Here is a 21,760-nt window from a genome sequence, read left to right as displayed (position 1 = left end):
AGAAGAAAGACCAAGACCCAGAGTGAGAGAGGAGAAAAGAGAAAGACCCAGAGCACAGAAGAGAAGGGACCCAAGAACCCAAATCAGAGCACCGGGTGAGGAGTCAGCATCAGGGTACCGGAACCCAAGCTGGTGGGGGTAAAAACAATCCCCAGCCAGAGACCGGAGACCGTGGGCAGTGTCTGTCACGGTCACCCACCACATTCACCCCGAACGCACACCACATGAAGGGTCAGGGAACCCAGGGCCAAGGGTGTCCCAACAGAAGGCCCGAGGGAGCTGGACCTAGGTGAATCACTGGTGGGGACGGCTGAAGAAAGGACAGAGGGAGAGCTCAGGGCCACGCTCCGGACTTGTTTGGGGGTTGGCTGGATCCAGGACCTGGTGGACGCAGCACGGCTCGGGTGGTCACTAGCAGCTGGAGTGACCAGTACAACATCTGCAGTAAGTAAAAAAACCCTTAACTGCACAACCCGACTCTGTCTTCACTGCCGTCTGCACTACACCACCACAACCCCCATCCTCTGCGCCTGTCCCCTCTGAGGCTATACCCCTCCCGTTGGGGGTTATCCCACCAAGCTGCGCACCCACCATCAGCCTCAGCGGACCCTGCTGCAGCGGCGGCCACAGTGACCGCATCACAACGGGTGGCGTAGTCGACACAAAAGAACTTTAGTAACATCTGTAGAACTGCCACATCACACTGAGCTTGACGCCCTGGGCACGGGACCGGGTCACAGCCGCTCGGAGACTACAACCCCCCATCTGATCCGGTGCCGGGTATTCCCCTCAAAAAGGAATATGTCCCAGGGGGCGCGTCATAAACAGATATCCTTGAAAAGGGAATAGTGCCGAAACGTTGGATTGCAATGTACATAGTGCCAAAATCATTAGTTGCAATGTTGCAGTGCAGCCCTGTGAGATAAATGTCCCGCGACACATGTTGCTGTGTAGCCCTATCCTTGTAGTTAAATGAATAGTGGTCTGTAAGGTGAATTTCACACACTTTTTCCTACTGTTTTTTTTCTTTTGACTCAAAAAAGGCATATACATTTTTTTACTTGTTTTTTTCTTGCATTTTTTTTCTTTTTAATTTAAGGGTGAACTCACAAACTACAGATTTTATTGCAGAAATTTCTGTGCCTTTCCGCAGTATAATTGTCAGCATACCAATTCACCCTAATGTGTTTTAGTATTTATATATGTTTACTATGCACAAACGCTTTCACTATCCTATATAAGTACCAAAAGCTACATGAATAAATGCACTAACTGCCTTTGTGCGTGGGGATACTAAAATAGAAATGAAGCAGATATACCTGCACTATATAGTATTGTGCGCCCAATACGATGTGAACATAGCATGTATAAAAGAAAAGGATCATATACATAAATCCTCCCATCCTAGCGGTTTGACACTTAACCTCCACATCTTTCATCCCGTCTACACAAGTAGGCATAGTGTCAACCATGACTTCCATTTATATGATCCTTTTCTTTTATACACCATGCTACGTTCACGTCGCATTGGGCACACAGTATTATATAGTGCATGTATATCTTCTTCATTTCTATGTTTTAGTATGGATGTTTGCAGTTTTTAGTTGCATTACATTACATGTCTTGAGATACAATGAAAGTCCAAAATTACTCTCTTAGAATCGCAAGATATCTAATGTCAATAAAAGCCACCAAGAAAACGCAATACAAAATGTTTAAACAGAGAAGAAATAACAAAATAGGAAGGTTTATAGAAGAAAAATACCACAAACTGCACAAAAAAACACTGTACCTAGAGCTTGAGTCTAAAAAAAAAGCCACAAACACAAAAAAAGGAGGTACCCTTACTGACACTTGTAGAAATGTTCAACGAAAATGCAATACAAAATGTTTGAACAAAGAAGAAATAACAATATAGGTTTATAGAAGAAAAATGACACAAACTGCATACAAAAAAACACTATATCTAGAGCTTGATTCTAAAAAAAAAGCCACAAACACAAAAAAAGGAGGTACCCTTACTGATACTTGTAGAAATGTTCTACGAAAATGCAATACAAAATGTAACAGAGAAGAAATAACAATATAGGTTTATAGAAGAAAAATGCCACAAACTGCACAAAAAAACACTATACCTAGAGCTTGATTCTAAAAAAAAAAGCCACAAACACAAAAAAAGGAGGTACCCTTACTGACACTTGTAGAAATGTTCTACGAAATTAATTTATTGTCTTAATTTTGATTTCATATCGTATTTAAAAGATTTTTACAAACAGTAATATCGACTGTGAGGAAAAATACCTTCCATTGCTCCATGCTGTTTTATAAACTTTCATCCTGCTAAATAGTTTATTTCCCGCAATTATTTATTTTTCCACTTTCTTTTACTTCAGACACAATAAAATTGGAGCCTCCTTCTCCACCTTACTATTCAGACAAGTCACAGTCGTTTACCAAATCTCAGGACGAGGCGTCCAACTCCTTCATTGCCATAGAATGCCGCGTGTGTGGAGACAAAGCCTCGGGATTCCACTATGGGGTCCATGCCTGCGAAGGCTGTAAGGTAACATATTTGTGTTTTATTTGCTGTATTTAGATTTTTTAATAATATTAATTTTATGATCATATTCTGGGTACCATTATTTAGACATTTCTGGAAACTCCATGGTAAAAATAAAACATTTGTTAATATTTTAGGGGATTCTATCAAAATAACTGAATTGTAAACTATTCTTTGTTCAAATATTTCTTACAAAAGTATTTCAGAAACATTTATCAAAATTGTCTCCAGTAAAACTATTTTTTAGTGGCCATACCAGCAAACTTCTTCTAAAACTGCTTTGGTAAAAAAAAAAAAAGAAAGCTGGGATTGGTTATAATGGGCAAAAATGTTGATAAACTTGCCAAATTGGTTAAAGTGAAACCGAAAAAAAATGAAAATTCTGCATTTGATCAGTTTGATGGAGCTTCACATCTACACACAGTTTTACTTTATCTGAATGAAACCATTCCAAACTTCCATGATGTATTATATTGGCCTCGTCCGAAGCCTGTGCTGGCCTTGGCCACTCGACAAAGAAGTAGCAATGAGCCACTAAGGCTGGGTTCACATATGACTAGAGCTGCGATGTTTTAAGATAAAACTCAGAATGGAAACTGATGGGGGAACTGATTTCATTGTTTGCAGTGGGATCGTTCCCAACTTTTTGATGCCTCAGTTTTTGTGGCGGACAGGTAGAGGGGCCGGTCTCTTGGCCTGATCACAGTGTTTCATGTAAAGTTGTAATCTAGCCCCAGAGAAGTGCCTGGGAATAAATATTGAAAAAGTCTGATGGACATCGGATGAATTTTTGCATCAGTTCTGATCCATTGAACTGCATAAGGTTGAAAAAAGCAACAAATTCATATGTGAACCCAACAGGCAACATAGGAAATATTACAGCTGCTGATTGTAGTGGTTGTCATTTGTAGTATTTCCTATGCTGCCTATCAGGTTGTCATGATTTGGCCAGCGCAGGCATCGCCTTCATACTAAGGGTACAGTCAGATGACCGTATAAATCAGACCAAGATCGGACCACAGTGCACGGACTGTCCGGCAGCTCTCCCAACATGTCATGCTCTGGTCCGGAGAGCCGTTGGCCAGTCCGTGCACTGTGGTCCAATTTATACGGCTGTTTGACTGCACCCTAAAAGAGGACAGTGGGGCTTAGTAAAACTTTTAGGGAAATGTTTAGCCCAAACTTTAATAGTCATAAAAACTATGATAGTGATAAACATGAATCCCTTAAAGTCATGTTACCTAAGTAAATTTACACTGGAGATCTTATATATTAACATGGTCACTTATTAAAGAACCAGTCTGTTGCTCCATTACTGAGAAACCAGCCTTTGAATTTATATACAAATGGCTATGGTAGATCTGAAGCCTCTGTCACTCCAGATCTACACCCCACCCAGCGCCGCCTCCTACTGCTTGACTGACTACACCTTTGCCTGAAGCGACACAGCATAGATGCTTCAGATCTACCATAGTCATTTGCATATTGATTCAATCGGTGATTTCTCAGCAACGGAAAAAGCGACCGACCATGTAAAGGTATTGCTGGACTTGTCTATGAAAGAGCTACATTCGCAAATAAATAGATTTGGATGTGAAATCCCTTTAGTGTCCTGCATCATATTATTCAGTACTTTATTAGCACAGTCACTTAATTTTGTCTTCTTCCAATAACAAAGCTAAAGCTTGTGTGGTCCTAGGCTGATGACCTCATGTAATTCGCTTAGTTTTCCATTGTAAACAGTTGGAAAATTAGATACAGCTCGTTTACTCTGTTGATTGCACTAGACAAAGTCTTGGCTGTAGGAAATAAAAAATACAAAAAATCAGTGTTGCATCTAAGAAACACGTATAAACTAATAAAATATTGTGAAATATGACCACAAGCTCATAATTATATTGGGTTAACAATGGTATATACCTTCCTATTTGTGCACAAAGCAGAAAAATACTTTCCAGCTGAAAAGCAAAAATCCTTTAATTGTTTTTAGTGTTTAGTTAATTAGACACGGCTATTTAAAAAAAAAAAAAATATTCTAACGAATGGAATTTGGTCACCAGATATTGATGTACATCTGCTGTACATCTAGCGATTAGGTAGGTTTATTGTTCTTCATATTGAGTTGCAGTGAGCTATTTGAACCGCAATATGGATCAAAGTAAGACATGTCTCCGTTTTTGGTTTTTTTTTGTGGACAATCGGTCCACAAAAATATAGGACGTGTGAAAGGCACTTTTATTATAATGAGTCTGTGATCTATCCATAAAAATTACAGATAGCACACATTTTTTTTCACATAAAGAATAATTGATTTTTGCACTGTACAGGGGAAGATAAAAAAAAAATAACATGAATCTACAGAAAAAGTGAAAAACTGATTGAAAATACAAAGTACAAAGCTGCTGGGTTTTATAATGAACTACATATAGCAAAAAAAAACAAAAGGCAAAATAAACACCATACCCTTCTTGTTCTTTTACGGACATGTTAAAAATCATAATCTTTCTCTCTACAGGGATTCTTTAGAAGAACAATAAGATTGAAGTTAATTTATGAACGGTGTGAGCTCAATTGTCGTATTCACAAGAAAAGTCGCAACAAATGTCAGTACTGCAGGTTCCAGAAGTGTCTGTCAGTCGGGATGTCACATAATGGTGAGTTGGATGATTAGTTGCTCAGTACTATACATATATACACACATTTATAGAAACATAAATAATGATAAAAATAAATAATGAGAGACAAATCCAACCTGGATGGATGCAAGAATCCATAGCGGTATCCACAAAAGGTAACTCAAGTCCATAAGAGTAGTGTGCAAAAAAAAAAATAGAATAGATCAGCCCTCCAAAAAATAAGTGTTAAAGGGTTGATTGTGACTTGTAGGATTGCTACTTCCAATAGGTGGCGCTATAGAGTACAAGTCCTCTTTTTCTCTGAAGAGGCAATTTGCATATATATATATATATATATATATATATATATAAACACACATACTGTATATTTATATTATATTTATATATATACACAGTATGTATATGTATACGCACACATGGTATAGTAGAAATACGTGAAAGAAAAATAGAATAGGGCAGCACTCCAAAAATATGTGCGTATATATATATATATATATATATATATATATATATATATATACATATATATATATATATATATATATACATACACAGTGTATATATATATATATATATGTATATATGCACACGCGCAGATTAAAGTAGATATATGCAAAAAAAAAGGAAATTAAGGCAAGCACTCCAAAAAAATCCAGTGCAAAGTTGTTGCTTTTTTTGCTTCCAAAACATGTGAGCCATAGACAGCAATGTTTCAATCTTTATAGAAATGTTTATAACCTCTATAGAAAAATAGAAAAGCAGAAATGGGGCTGTCCATATCTCACATGTTTTGAAAGCAATAAACCGCCTTTTTTACTGAACTTTTGTGCTGCTATACTCTATTTATTTGCATATATATATATATATATATATATATATATATATATATATATATGTATATATATATATATAAATCTGTATATATATATATATTTATATATGCACAAAAAAGTATATATCTATATATTTGTATATTATATATATATTCATAGGAATATAAATACTGTATATACTTTTTTTGGCCATAAATTTATATATATATATATATATATATATATATATATATATATATATATACCACTAGCAGGAGTAGATAGTATGTGAGTTCGTGGACATTATGCTTTTTAATGAGTTAGGTACGTGTACATAATTTTTCATAAAGTTTTCACCTTGAACTTTCATGTCTGCCGCTCTGGGAATTTTCTCTCTTGTTTAACTTTAAAAAGTTTAAATTGATAATTTGTGAGAGGACTTGTTCCTCCCGGAGCGCAGAGTGCATGTTCATAACAGCATGTGACCGTGACAAGGCTTGCTAAGGCGTAAAAAACAGAGCCATTATGTAAGAGCCCACACCAGAATGGCCTGCTAGAAAGGAGGAGGCTGGCAGGAATTACCTCATTCCTTCATCTCATCTCATAGTTCTGACAAGAAGCGAAACTGGTTGGGCTTGTTGAGTGGACAATGCTTTTAAAACATCATTTGAGAAGTAATGCAAACATGAAACAGGCCAAGCAAGGACTGAAGATGTCAATACATCCCCTCAGGCCTATGACAGATAGGGCGCTAAATCAAGCAAATTCTAGATTTCTTGGTCAACAGGTTTATAAACAATTATATTATCACAGTGATAATGGTCAGGGCTTGTATTTTTCCCCTTATTGCCCATGTTTTTTTTCTATTCTTTGCTACAAGTGCATTGGTCCTAAACTGTCCATCAGAAAGATAGGCCTTGTTCCCAATGGCAACCAGTCAGAACTAAACTTTCATTTTTTTACACCACGTTTGAAATATAAAAGCTGCTTTGTGATTGGTTGCTATGAGCTACGAGGCCTACTTCTCTGTTTTGATAAATTTAGTCTAGGACATTTATTATAGGAAACCGTAATATAAAATCATATTTTAGATCTTGTAAACAAGTGAGGTGTGACTCAGTGCTGGGGTCCCCGCGGTGGCTGCTGGGTTGTGGGCGAGGTTACCCCCCCGCGTCACACCCAGCATCCACCGCGTGCTTTCCCAATGAATGGGGAGAGGCAGAGCACGCGGTGGATGCCGGTTGTCAAGCGGTGGATAACCCTGCCCACAGCCCAGCGTCCACCGTGGAACCAAGAAGAAAAAGACCCCCGGCTGCTGCCACACTTGTCATGACATCGGCGGATGTCAGAGCCGGCTCCAGCCGGGGGTCACGTGATGCCTGTGAGCGGCCAGTGATAGTGCCACTCACAGGCATTATCTGCAACGGAAGGTATTTACAAAAAGTCTTAAGGGGCCCGGGGGGATACATTGGGGGGGGGTAATCTAAAGTAGTGGACAGCCCCTTTAATTCTCCCTTATCCTTTTGCAAATGCCCAGATGGGGAGGAGTCAGACACATGCGAGCAGATCCCGCCCACATTTACTGCAGTCATAAAGTGAGCTAGCACTGCACTAGATTTTCATGCGAAATTTCAGCATCTGCTCCCCCTAGTGCTTAAAAGTTGAAAATAAAACTTTTTAACTACTTTTTCAGATTTTATACTATTATTTATTTATTTTTTGCAAATATTTTCTTAAAAATTAAAACATTAATATTTTTATTTTTTTCAATTGTTGAAAAAAAAAAAAAATTAGGGGGATGACACTTAAGGCTACGTTACCACGATGTGTATTTGGTGAGCTTTTAATGTTTCAGATTTTCTGCACTTGTTAGCTAGCTTAGGTTACTTACATTTTTTTTACACACGTTTTTTATCACAGTTTTTGTCTCTTTTTGGTGTATTATGTTTTAAATTAGGATGCTTTGTTTTTGATACTTCCTGGTGTTTGGCTTTGACAAAAGCTTTATTGATACAGTCATGTGTGGATTGTGTTTTTTACCTGTGGATTTTCCTATGTTGTGGATCTCAAACACGCACCGCAGGTCAGTTTACGCTGAGTGAAAAAAAAGCACAGTGGGAGCGAGATTTCTATAAATCCCATCCACTTTGTTGAAACTGTAAGATGCTGAATTTTTTAGACAGCGAAAATGCATACCGTCAAAAACTCACCAAAAAATAATCGTGGGAACTTAACCTAGAGGAGTTGTCTGCTTCTTAGACAGCCCCTATTAAAATGCTGTCGCCCCTGACATAAAATAAAAGCACTGCTGCCTCTTACTGGACTCTGATTGGCTTCAGTGCTAACGATGCATAAAAATATCACACGAATGCTTGCAGACCCTGCTCTGACATCTCTGAAATGGTGTTGGTGCTGGAGGTGAATGTAGTTTTAAAAATAGTTGTTTTTTTTAAATAATTTTGATCAGCATAGAAAGTTATGAAACTTTGCACTTTATTAGGGGATTTGTCTTTATTTCTGTAAAAAAACTTAATGTAACTGGCTTCCAACCCCCTGCTTTTCCCCAATCTAATTGCCTCCCTTTAACTGCATTGATATTAGAATATACTCATTTGGAGTACAGATGATGGCAGTGATGGATCAGCTCAGCACTTGTGTTTACTTAATTCTGGGGATAAGCTGCTGCAGGAGATTATACTGATAAGCAGAACACTCAGAGGAGGAGACAGACAGATGTGTTGACCCATCACTGCCATCATCTGTACTCCAAATAAGTATGTTCTGATATCAATGCAACTGAAAGCAGTCAAATAGGTAGGGGAAAAGCAGAGGTTTGGAAGCCACTTGCATGCAATTTTTTTACAGGAATGAAGACAAATCGTCTAATAAAGTGATTTGCAAAGTTTAATAACTTTTCATACTGGATGATGTTATTAAAAAAACAACTGATAGTTTAGTTACTCTTTAACTCATTCCCTTTAAATGAGCACAGATTGACTTATTGGCAATCGGTATGGGCAAGTTAACTTTTATTTATATATAAAAAATACATAAGATATAACGCTAGAGTGAACTCAGCTTTATATGCACGTGGCTGGTGTCAGAAACCTCAGTGCACAACCGTTTTATGGATTTATTTTACGGCAGCAGATCTCTCGCTCCCTTTTGTCACCTTTAAAAGCTTTAAAGTTAGAAGATAAATGACCTTTGAATGACTGACTTAAAGAACATTCTGCTGAGGGTTGCCCATTGTCCTTCTGTAACAGAAAACCAATGAATCGTGGTGGTGCAGTTCATATGTAGTTGTTTGGACAAAAAATAGTCATTCATACTTAGTAAATACTACGATAGCTTAATCTATAGAGGTACATGGACAAACCTTGGGTAAATTCTGCAGCAATATAATAAAAGCTTGGTGAATAGACGATATTAGAATTGGCATTATTAGTAATTCCATAATTTAATAGTCTTCTTAGAATGACTTCCTTCACAACCAAGGGCTTTAGGAAAATTGGCAGAGGCATCTAAGATGCTGAATTGCTGTGGTTGGAGATAAGTCCATTCACAGCAATTACTCTTAGGAGTCTTCTGTATAACACAGTCAGCACTCTCTCTGTATAGACTCAGCTCATTAATCAACTCCATGCATGCAGTGCACACATTTGACCGATGTTGCAAGTTGACATCTGGACAAAGTGGTCCCCTCATGTGCTGTAAGCTCCGGGCATTTGCTTGGGTTCGCCGGGTGCTGGTGCCTGCCCTGGGTACATGTAATTGTCATATGGAGCCTTCCATCCCTCCAAAATTCTGCATTCTATAAAATTAAATTACTTGCTCCATGAAGCCAAGTGTCCACATGTAACTGTTATGCTCTGTGTGAAAGAAGCCTAAGAGAAGCGGAGTTCAGCTTTCCATTTTGCCGGCAATTAGATGTTATCGTTGAGAGAAGCCACAATTATCCAAACGTCTCAAGCTACTTAAGTAAATGCCCATCCTTAGGGTGAGGTCACTTACGGTATACCTGTTTTTGTTATATGGCAGATATAAATGGCAATTGAAAGCCAAACATATATGGACCCAACCTTGGAATGGATAAATGTGCCTGATCTGCTAAAGTGAAAGCCACTCTTACCCCCCACCACCACCTCCCTGGCACATAGAGTGGGTCCTTTGTGATGGACTACCCTTCTTAACATTTATAAGCCCTAACTGGGGCACATAACCCTTTTAAAAATAGTGGTATTTTTAACATTCTATTACAAATTATATCCTATAAATTTCTGTATCCCTCTGACATATCAATCATATATTAAAATGACCTTACTGCAGGAACCCTTACTATTATTTCTGTGTCTTAAAGGTCTTTTCTGACAAATGAACAAAAAAGGAATAACTTGAGGAAATGGCATAAAATGACAAAAGAACCTATTGCATATTGACCTGATAAATCGATGGTGATCCAGCCTCAGTGCTCCTGTGCTTAGGGATGAGTGGACCCGTGGAAGTTCGGGTTCTGGTACCCGACTGGAACTTTATTCCAAAGTTCGGTTTGGATACCAGAACACGAACCCCATTGAAAACAATGGGGACCCGAACTTTTGAGCTGGAAAATCTGTCTCTCTCTCTCTTTCTGGACTTTCCCCGGAACTCAGAACATTGCAACAGACTTCCGGGAGAAGTCTGTGTTCGGCGATTAGCACCGGACACTAATTGTTGGGTACGAACCCCGAACTTTTAAGTTCGCTCCTCTCTTCTTAACACCAATCTTAATTCACCTTTCTGCAATGATGATGCCCTCTTCTACCTTAATGACTGCTGCAGCCCTTCGCTGGCCTCAGCTTTCTTGGATTGTACACTGCTGAGGGCATTGATTAACTGCAGCGGTCACTTGCGTAGATGGGAATGTTATCACTGATGGAGGATACACAAAGACGGGTGGGAAGCACAAGAGCGGGTGTGCTGGAGCTTCAGATTTATCAGACAGGTATAGTTTTTTTTGTTGTTATTTTTAGCCATTTCCTCCTTTCTTTTCAATTCTTGGAAAACCCCTTTAAGTCAGATTTGATATAATCCAATGAGGAAATGCTGATGAATGTATTTCTCAAGCAAACCAAACAGGTGTGGACTCTTGATAAATAATTTTTCAGTTATTAATATTTTCTGTTTGCATTTCGTATGGAGTTAGCTCTAGTAAAGTCATCGTGTGTCTAATCAGTGTGACCAGTCCAGAAAAAAATGTGCTGATAAATAGACCTGTAATTTAGTATTAATGGGTTTGTTTTAAATTCATTCCACATTAACATCATGCCAGGAACACAAATAACCTCAGATAAAAAAAAGTACAGGTTAAATTGCCCTTTGTATCAGCAAAAATTCCAGCAGACTTCACTGAAAGGTTAATGTTTTTTTCTTAATGGGTGCAGTACCATGTGTTATCTTACACAGGAACACAAATGTCTAAACCGATATTGCTTTGTACTGACTATTTTGACATATAGCGGTAATTTATAATGTTTCCAGCTTTGCTACAGTAGCTAATAAAAAAGTTGTAATGAAAAGTTTGAAAAGAAAAAGTTAGTTAGCGCGGAAATAATTCTGGACCTGCACAAGACCCTTATGAAGAGGTCAAATTGACTTTTTGGCAGTCATATTTTTTTAGGAAAATAGTAATATTTCACCACTAGGGGGCATCTGATAAACTTTTGTGAACTTCAGATACATATAAACCTCACCCATAAGTTCAATGCCTTTCATAGAATGTGTCCTGTAGTGATAGATAGATCGATAGATAAATAGATAGATAGATAGATTAGATAAATAGATGAAATAAGGCTATAGATAGACATAGACTAATAAAGATATAATAGAAAGCATAACAAAATAAGGATACATACAGTAGAGAGAGTAATAGATAAAAGATTAATATAGATAGATATGAGATAGATAGATATTTGATAGATAATAGATAGATATGAGATAGATAGATAGATAGATAGATATTAGATAGATAGCTATCAGATAGAGAGATATTAGATAGATGATAGATAGATATGAGATAGATAGATTATAGATATTAGATAGATGATATTAAGATATTAGATTGATGATTGATAGATTGATAGATAGATAGATAGATAGATAGATGATAGATATTAGGTAGATAGATATTAGATAGATGATAGATATTAGATAGATGATAGATATTAGATAGATGATAGATAATAGATAGACATGAGATAGATAGATAGATAGATAGATAGATAGATAGATATTAGATAGATAGCTATCAGATAGATAGAGAGATATTAGATAGATGATAGATAATAGATAGACATGAGATAGATAGATAGATAGATAGATAATAGATAGATAGATAGATGATAGATAGATATTAGATAGATAGATATATGGATAGATAGATAGATAGATAGACAGATAGATAGATAGATAGATAGATAGATATATGGATAGTTAATAGATAGGTAATAGATAGATGTTGCCACCATTTTGATGGGCTAATAAAGTCCTATTTTTTCCACTATATATGTAGTGCTGCCTTTTTTTCTTTGGAAATAGATAGATAGATCGATTTATTTTAATATACAGTATGTTGTTTATAATGGATTTTATGGAATTTACATTTTCTTGCTTTTCATCTGTTATTTTTACTCAAGGAACTACACTTCAGTCCTTCATCTGAATGGGACTGTTACATTTCCCTGCACAGTCGGTTGATAGCAGTGCTGCTCTGTATATATAAAGTGACTGCAGCTCCTATACTCCCTGTTCAGATGGGCATATTTCAAGATCTATATACAGACTGCAATGTCCGGACTAACCGTGGGTCTCCTGATCCGAACCTACAGCTTCATAAATGCCTAAAATTAGTAACATTGGCGGACACAGACAGAAGAGGCCCCTGTGCAAGAACAGTATATGAGCCATTTGCAGTCCAATATCTCATCATAAGACACAAATCCACCTGTTTTGGAGGTGGTAGCAGCCCCCTTACTTTTTAGGAACCTGTGCGACTGCATAGGTTGCACCAATGGTATGTCCATTCCTGATTAGTAATATCAAAAAATTGCCCATGATAAATAAGACCTCAAGTACCTAGTACAGGTGCATCTCACAAAATTAAAATATCAAAAAGTTAATTTATTTCAGTTCAATACAAAAAGTGAAGCTCATATATTATATAGAGTCATTACAAACAGAGTGATCTATTTCAAGTGTTTATTTCTGTTAATATTGGTGACTATGGCTTACAGCCAATGAAAACACAAAAGTCATTATCTCAGTAAATTAGAATACTTTATAACAACAGCTTGAATAATGTTTTTAAAATCTGAAATGTTGGCCTACTGAAATGTATGTTCAGTAAATGCCCTCAATACTTGGTCGGGGCTCCTTTAGCATCAATTACTGCATCAATGTGGCGTGGCATGGAGGAGATCAGCCTGTGGCACTGCTGAGGTGTTATGGAAGCCCAGGTTGCTTTGATAGCAGCCTTCAGCTCGTCAGCATTGTTGGATCTGGTGTCTCTCATCTTCCTCTTGACAAAACCCCATAGATTCTCTATGGGGTTAAGGTCAGGCGAGTTTGCTGCCAATCAAGCACAGTGATACTGTTGTGTGTAAACCAGGTATTGGTACTTTTGGCAGTGTGGACAGGCGCCAAATCCTGCTGGAGAATGAAATTTCCATCTCCAAAAAGCTTGTCGGCAGAGGGTGCTATACACCCATATCAATGAAGACTAATGCAAAATTGTATACATGGTTCTCTTCAAACAAGGCTAATATTCTTGTATGCCTATATTGGAATAAATTGGATAATGTATATCTGGTAATTCGTCTGGATTTCAGCCTCTGGGATCAGTTTTAGCGCGGCATTTTGTTTACTACATGCCACAGATCATACCAGGACCCACATGAGATGCTTTTCTGGCATCGACCCTGAACTGTAGGAAAATAATCTTGTTTTCTGCTGTGGGTATTGCAACAACGTTGTCAAATGACCAATAAATCATGACATATTTGTGGAGATCACATTTTCGGGTTGGCAGTTCATATTGTCTTTAAGGGAAACATTTCCTGTTTGTTTAACAGATCTTGGAGAGGTCATCCGTATTATTTCAGGTTAAGAAATGTCATATTACTAAACAATAGGATGATGGTATATCAGTTCCATTGCGTCTGCTTCACAAATGTGGCGATTTATGGTACCAGCAATACTCAGGAGGTATCATTAGCAGTTGCAGCCAATAAGGTCACTGCTTTCCAATCTGCATTATAAAAATAAAAAATTGTAATCTGATTGGTTGCTGTAGGCAACACCTTTAAGGGGTTGTGCAACTTTAGGGACAACAGTTATTTTTCATCAATTAGCTGGAGAGAGGTGGATGGTATGTTAAGAGTTAACCCTTCTCCTGGAATGTAACTAAACTACTGTTCACTCTCAGCCACGGTTTGGGCAGGCACTAGTGGCCAGGCTCCACTGAAAACTGCTGTACACTATGAAAGATAAAAGCTCTCACTGCTGAAGAATGACAGCAGATAGAAAAAGCACATCAATTGCAAACTTGCTTATTTTCATGCTAACTAACTAAAGCAAATTAATAACTTTTGAATATACCCTTTGTATGGATTTGGAGAGTAAAAAACATTTTTTTTTTCATTTGCATAATATTAAGAATTTTGCACCATTTGCCTTCTGTAGCCTCTGTGTTGCACTGTCTATTGCTGGCTGCAGAACGAGTTAACTGAGTATCCATCAGTGAGCTCTATATGTATTCTGACAGGGAGCTTGTATATCTTTTATCTGTTTTTATCTGAGCTTCTCTCAGCTGATTTATGACCATAGACCACATCAAAGTTGAATGTGCAAGGAGAAAAAGAGCAAAACAGTGTAAAATTTCTAATGAAGCCCAAATGCAAAAAATGATTTTTAGTCCTAAAGGATAAAAAAAATATAATTGTCCCCAAACAACTCCTTTAATGAAGATACTATGTTGGAATCAAAATAGTCAAAATCCAGGACAGAGTCATCTTTATATATGTACAGGCCGTAACCATACTATAAAAAAGCACAGTACAAATAGGAGCTATTTTATATTTTAAGTGTAATTTAGAGGGGGTGTCCTCTTCTTGGAGACTGTAAAATAAATATTAAATGGGTTTTCACAGACTACAAAATTGATGGCCTATATATCACAAAGGCCACAAACATTAGATTGTGGGGGACAGACACCTGATACTCTTGCTGATATTGTGAACTGGAGGTCATTGCCCATAAGGGAGTGGCCAAAAAATTTTTTGAACACTGCCAGAAGCTGGTGTCTCACTATGCATCAAGTTTGCAGCAGGTCATAACAGCCAAAGGGGCTCTACTAAGAACTGAAGGGGTTGAATAATTCTGAGACTGCAGTAGTGGGTAGGAGTAGCAAGTAACTACTTGCTACCTTGCTACATTATTTGTGTTGAGCTATTATAACTTTTCTTGTTTCGTTGGTTCATTACAAACAGCAGAAAGTTTGCAAATTTTGGTAATAAACCAAATTTGCAACCGGGGACAAATTATTCTGATTATCATTGTGTGCCTAGTAATGAATATCTATTGAAATCACCCTAAATTATGCCTGTGTCTTAAGCGGAGGTAGCTCAGCTAATTTGTGACATTTTATATAAACTGGAAACTAATTAATCTGCGCTGGTTTAGTTTGAGAGATCTTCTGCTTAAGTTATGTGGTTAAAGAATGACTGGATCACATAAACATTATTCTGCGTAATATATTCTCTTCACAATTAAAAAGGCTTTGTTCTCTCAATTATTTGGGGATTTTGCCATGGTTTCTTTCAGCTTTTCTGTTAAAGTGTATATTCACAAGTTATTAAATTGCTTTAGTTAGTTAGACAGCATGAAAATAAGCAAGTTTGCAATTGATGTGCTTTTTCTATCTGCTGTCATTCTTCAGCAGTGAGAGCTTTTATCTTTAATAGTGTACAGAAGATTTCAGTGGAGCCTGGCCACTAGTGCCTGCCCAAACCCTGGATGTGAGTGAACAGTAGTTTAGTTACAGGAGAAGGGTTAAAGGAGTATTCCCATCTCCAAGATCCTATCCCAATATGTAGTAGGTGTAATAATAATAATATTAGCAAATACCTCCAATTAGAAATGTAGTATAGTATTTTTTATTCGCTATGCCACTTACCTCACGTGCAGGCAGTACAGGACCTTAGGTATCCACGGTTACGACCACTAATAGCTAACTAACTGTGACTTTATCAGTGGACGTAACCATGGATACCTAAGGTCCTTCAATGCCTGAGCATGACGAAAGAGACATATCGAATCAAAAAATCTATACTACATTTCTAATTGGAGTTATTTTCTAATATTATTATTATTACACCTGCTACATATTGGGATAGGATCTTGGAGATGGGAATACCCCTTTAACTCTTAACATACCATCCATCTCTCTCCAGCTAATTGATTTCTATACAACAGTAAGCTACTCACCTCCTTCCTACTCCCTCTTAGCTCCTGACAAACTGCTGTTATAAAGCTTGCAAAATCGCCAGCCCCGCAGGTTTCAAAGCAGATCTTTTAATCATGACTCTCACTCGTGGCTTGGGCTGTCCAGAGCTGTGTGCTTGTTTAAATCCTCAGTTATCTGTATGTGTAAATACAGAAATAGTGTAGACTCAAAACAAACCACTGATAGCAGAATGTGTTACAGCAGACCTTGTGCTGAGCTTTATAGTTCTACTAATACTATAGCTCTGCTACTCACCAGAACTGTCACTTAAGGAAGAGAGCCACTCTGCTAGAAATGAGGAAGCAAGGAAATTGCATAGCTCTGAGCTGCTCAAGAGACAACTTGAGAATACATTTTCAAAAATAATGCAACGATCTATTTGCCATCAAAAATATCAGAACCCTAAAGAACCTTATTAAAGTCAAGGGAGCCCATTGAGAATCTCCAATATCAGTTTTGTCAATTTGTTGAGTTTACTGCACAGACTTTTTAAAACAATATCTAAGGCTACTTGTTATATTGAAATATATCCCAAAGATATTCATTGAGTTATGTCTAAGCTTAAATTGTATTTTCTTCCAAACATTTTATATATAAAATGGTGAGATGTCTCATTTATCAGTTACTTATATTTGTCATACAGTTTTAAGATGGGGGTCATCAAAGTTCAATAAATATATAGCGATAATAAACATTATTTGCTTGAGATTTTGTGTGAAAAACACGCTGAGCTGCATTTATGGCATGTTTTATGACAGCACATTCTTGTTTTACCACCATACAGTGACTCTCCATAATGTTTAATAATAATCTCACTCCTATTAACAGAAAAAAAAATTGTTTTTAGCTATCAGGTTTGGACGGATGCCCCAAGCTGAGAAGGAGAAGCTTTTGGCTGAGATTTCCAGCGACATTGACCAGCTAAATCCAGAGTGCGCTGATCAGCGAGTCCTGGCCAAGCACTTGTATGACTCATATCTCAAGTCCTTCCCTTTAACAAAAGCTAAGGCCAGAGCCATATTGACAGGAAGGACAACAGATAAATCGGTGAGTGGGAGTTACGAGTGTAAATGATTTACTATGATTGTATTTTCTACTGTTGTAGCTGGGGCTACACGGAGACCTGTCACGCAAGAGCAATTCTCAGGAAAGTCGCGCGACAAAACACATTTGTGCAACTTGTCTGCAATTTGCTGTCATGCAACTATTTTAGAGTTGTGATTTTTCTGTTAAAAAAATGGCCAAATTGCCTGGAAGACACGGGAAGTTGCACTGAAGCCTATGGCAGACGACCTGCAAGGAGGTCGCAGCTTGCAGTGCAGCACCATAGCAATTCATTAGTTGCCATGTCATGTCGCCGTGTAGCTTTAGCCGTATCCAGAATTATTTTCAGAAGGTTGTTTCCTTTTTATATACAGTAACTGTGACAAGTTTTGGAAGTTTGAGATTATTATATACAGGATATAAGTTTAGACAAGGCCATGCATTATCTATCTTGGGCATCCGGTTTAAGATGTGTAGAAAATCTGAAAAACTATGATATATGTTCAAAGCAGAGCCAAGGTCATTGCATGGCTAGAGCCAAATGATAATAAATTATGGGGCTGATTCATCAAAGCTTTTACGCCAGAAAACTGTTGTAAAATGCTTTGAAAAGTTTGAAACATTTTTGTGCAACTCTACGACTTTGGGTGTTTTTACAACAGTTTGAAGCAGTTGCAACAAAATTGGAGGAACTGAGATAGGGTCGGGGCGTGGCTGCACCCGCCCGTAAAAGTTCTGTTGTTTCTTACTCCAGAAATACTACTCCAGTCACTTAACGGAATATGAGGCGAGTGAAGGCACACGCCACAGAGAAGATGCATCGAATTCTGGGTGGCCAGGACTATTATTATTATTTTTTTTTACTATGGGTCTAAAAACTAATACGTACGTTGTTGCTAATGGGGCAAATACCTTTCTGTTCTACCCGGCGCCAGCTCAGAGTTGTCATCGACCACTCCTGCCAACGATGCAGCTGTTCTATGTCAACAAAGCAGCTCTTCTTCTGGGGTGCTACTGACAATGCATGACTGACAAAGTCATACTAATTGACAGCCGACTCCCTGCAGCTAGGCAGCAGGGAGCCGACTGTCAATCAGCATGACACCAGAAGTCACACCCTGTCAACAAAGCAGAACGGATGAGAAGCCACTGCTCTATCGGCGTGATGTCAGCGGAAGACATAAAATTGCCAGCAGCAGAGGTCTTGGACAGCTCTGTGCCTGCATAAATCAGCGCCAGGCACAATGGGCAGGTAGGTAGCAACCTGCTTGTTAGTTCTTAGGCTTGTAGTAAAAAAATTATTTAGTCCTGGATAATCCCTTTAAGTAGCATTCTCCTCTTAATGAATTTGGCATATCATAATCCGGCAATACCTTAAGACTGGGGTGCGCAACGCCAGTCTTAATAAATCGGCAACTATGAGTTCAGTCCTTAAAAGGGTTATCCAGGATTAAGGGCCTTTTACATGGGGCCACGATTCACACAAACATTCATTCCAAATCATTGTCAATACTCAGTTTTCATAAATGGGCCATCCTATAAATATTAGGACATTAATGGGGATGAGCGGACCCGTGGAATTTTGGATTCTGGTACCTGACCCGAACTTTATTTCAAAGTTCGGTTCGGGTGCAAGAACTGTACCCGAACTTGAACCAGAACCCAAACCCCATTGAAAACAATGGGGACCTAAACTTTTCATATCTCTCTCTCACTCTTCTGTCCCGGACTTCACCCTGAACTCTGAACATTGCAACGGACTTCCAGGAGATGTCCGTGTTCGGGGTTTAACACCGGACACCAACTGTCCGGTAAAAACCCCGAACATTTAAGTTTGGGTTCACTCATCTTTAGACATTAATATAACTAAACAGAAGATATCTGTGGGAAATAGTAGTGGATTAATTTATGTGGACACAAGAGTCATTTTTACGTCTGTGCTTCTTCTTTTAGCCTGTGGTGATCTATGATATGAACTCACTGATGATGGGAGAAGATCAAATCAAGAGCCAGTACTTGACTCCTTACATGGAGCAAAATAAGGAAGTTGCCATTCGCATTTTCCAAAGATGTCAATCTCGATCAGTGGAAGCTGTCCGGGAGATCACTGAATTTGCCAAAAACATTCCAGGATTTGTCAATCTTGACCTGAATGACCAAGTAACTCTCCTAAAGTATGGTGTCCATGAGATCATATTTACAATGCTGGCCTCTCTCATGAATAAAGATGGGGTTCTCATCGCCGACGGCCAAGGATTCATGACCCGAGAGTTTCTCAAGAGCTTGCGGAAACCCTTTGGTGAATTTATGGAGCCCAAGTTTGAATTTGCAATAAGATTTAACGCTCTGGAATTGGATGACAGTGACCTGGCCATTTTCGTAGCTGTCATCATACTTAGCGGAGGTAAGACTTGTTTTGTGCCAGTGGGTGTTTTGCGTGCATGGCATGGTTCCCAGCTGTGCTTGGTAGATTTTATGAGATATGACATCAATGTTAGGTAGCTCAGGAGAATTTGTTAAAGTGTAACCATCTAGTAAACGTCAGATGAAAGCAAAGTCATTTCAGGATAAGTTCACTGGGTGTACTTCTGTTCAGGTGTAGAAAGCGTACAACAGCAAGTTCAAACCAGACTCCTCTACGAAGAAGTAGATGATGAAGGAAGTGTTGAGTGTTTTCAGGCTATAGACTATAAAATATTAACATTTTATTACATGCCATACAATACTTGAAGTATATTTCATTCATATTTTAATGAAAATGGACAATTTATATGACCACGTGTGGGGAACACGAAGGGGACCTGCATGTCTACCCAGCATGCTATATAAGTTTTAGCTTAAAGGAACCATTTTTCAATTTTTATTTCATATATCAATAGTTCACATGAGAATAAGCAATTTTGTAATATATCTTATCAGAGAAATCTGCTTCATTCTCTGCCAAGACACATTTTTAATTTCCAAAACTCTCAATTTATGGGTAAAATATATGTTCAGTGAAGACAGATTTTTACATTACCGACATAGGAGATGACATTTGGTGCTTATAAGGTTTTATGTAGTTAGGAGGCGGGAGCTCTGCCTCTAACTCTTCCCTTCCCCTTACCTCCAAATAGAATCTTATCAATGGCAACTGTGATCTTCTATCTCAGTAATGTAACAAGAAGGAAAGAGGTAAGGGGGTCAACTCCCAAGCAACACATAAATGGGTGCATTATGATGAACTATTGGACTGTAAGGGGCACACATGCTGGTCTTACACAGGGACCCTCCTCTGTCTCTGTCTGGCCCTGGATCTAGTTATTCTTGCTTAATTATTCAAGTTAATATATTTTGTAATACAGAAGCGGATCTGTCTCCAGATTTCAAACTACACATACATTATTGATCTCTTAGACCTGATGAGTCTTATGTATTTATTTTAAAATTCGATGTCAGAATGGCTGTATAATACTTTCTTAAAATGTCCCTTTTTGATATTACAATGGGCATTTTTAGTCCTGCTAGACTCATTTTTGTATCCGAATTGTACAGCTATTCTCAAATGGATTTTCAAATTAAAGTACACCAGCATCATCAGGTCTAAGAGACCTGTTCGATAATGTATGCAGTTTATATTGTGAAATATGATGACAGCTTTGCTTTCAAGAGGACCTGTCACCACATCAATAGTGACCAGTTTTTCCTCTTATTTTATTGCCGCCACTCCCCTGAGTATTCCAGGTTTTGTTCTGTTAAAATCCGACATACAGTTCCAGAGATATGGGCGTTTTTATTTAGTGCTAATTCTTCTGGTCTTTTCTAAGGGGGCGGTGCTTACAGGATAATTATGCAGAACAGCCTAAAGACATGCCCCCGAGGATCCTGTGAGCACCACCCCTAAATAAAAAAGCCTATATCTCTGGAACCGTATAGCGGATTTAGGTAAAACAAAAAACGGGATATTCAGTCAAGTAGCGAGAATAAAATAAGAGCAAAAGCTGACCTCTTTTGACCATGTGACTGGTCCTCTTTAAGTGTAGCATTTCAGCAATTTGTAGGCCAGCACTTCTTGCCTGCTGGCCCTCTAGGAAAAAGGCTCCTCAGTTTAAAGAAATATGTTTAAAATAAGATAAGCTGAAAGATAGGAGGGGGATGCGGCTGCAGTTTCTTAATTTTTTAACAAAAC

The 21,760-nt window shown here is 38.1% G+C and overlaps 1 protein-coding gene across 1 annotated transcript in view; it reads left to right on the top strand.

The window, feature by feature from the left end:
* Positions 1–21,760, top strand: part of PPARG (peroxisome proliferator activated receptor gamma) — a 73,618-nt gene that overhangs the window by 47,979 nt on the left and 3,879 nt on the right. Inside the window, exons 3-6 of the mRNA XM_073644497.1 lie at positions 2,394–2,563; positions 5,076–5,214; positions 17,396–17,595; positions 19,546–19,996. Of these exons, the coding sequence (XP_073500598.1) occupies positions 2,394–2,563; positions 5,076–5,214; positions 17,396–17,595; positions 19,546–19,996 (960 nt within the window). The remainder of the gene's footprint in view (positions 1–2,393; positions 2,564–5,075; positions 5,215–17,395; positions 17,596–19,545; positions 19,997–21,760) is intronic.

The sequence above is a fragment of the Phyllobates terribilis genome, unplaced genomic scaffold, assembly GCF_046119375.1.
Source record: "Phyllobates terribilis strain yellow unplaced genomic scaffold, ASM4611937v1 Scaffold_8__6_contigs__length_399053987, whole genome shotgun sequence".
In the NCBI taxonomy this organism is placed as follows: domain Eukaryota; kingdom Metazoa; phylum Chordata; class Amphibia; order Anura; family Dendrobatidae; genus Phyllobates; species Phyllobates terribilis.
This window is presented reverse-complemented; position numbering and strand designations above follow the sequence as displayed.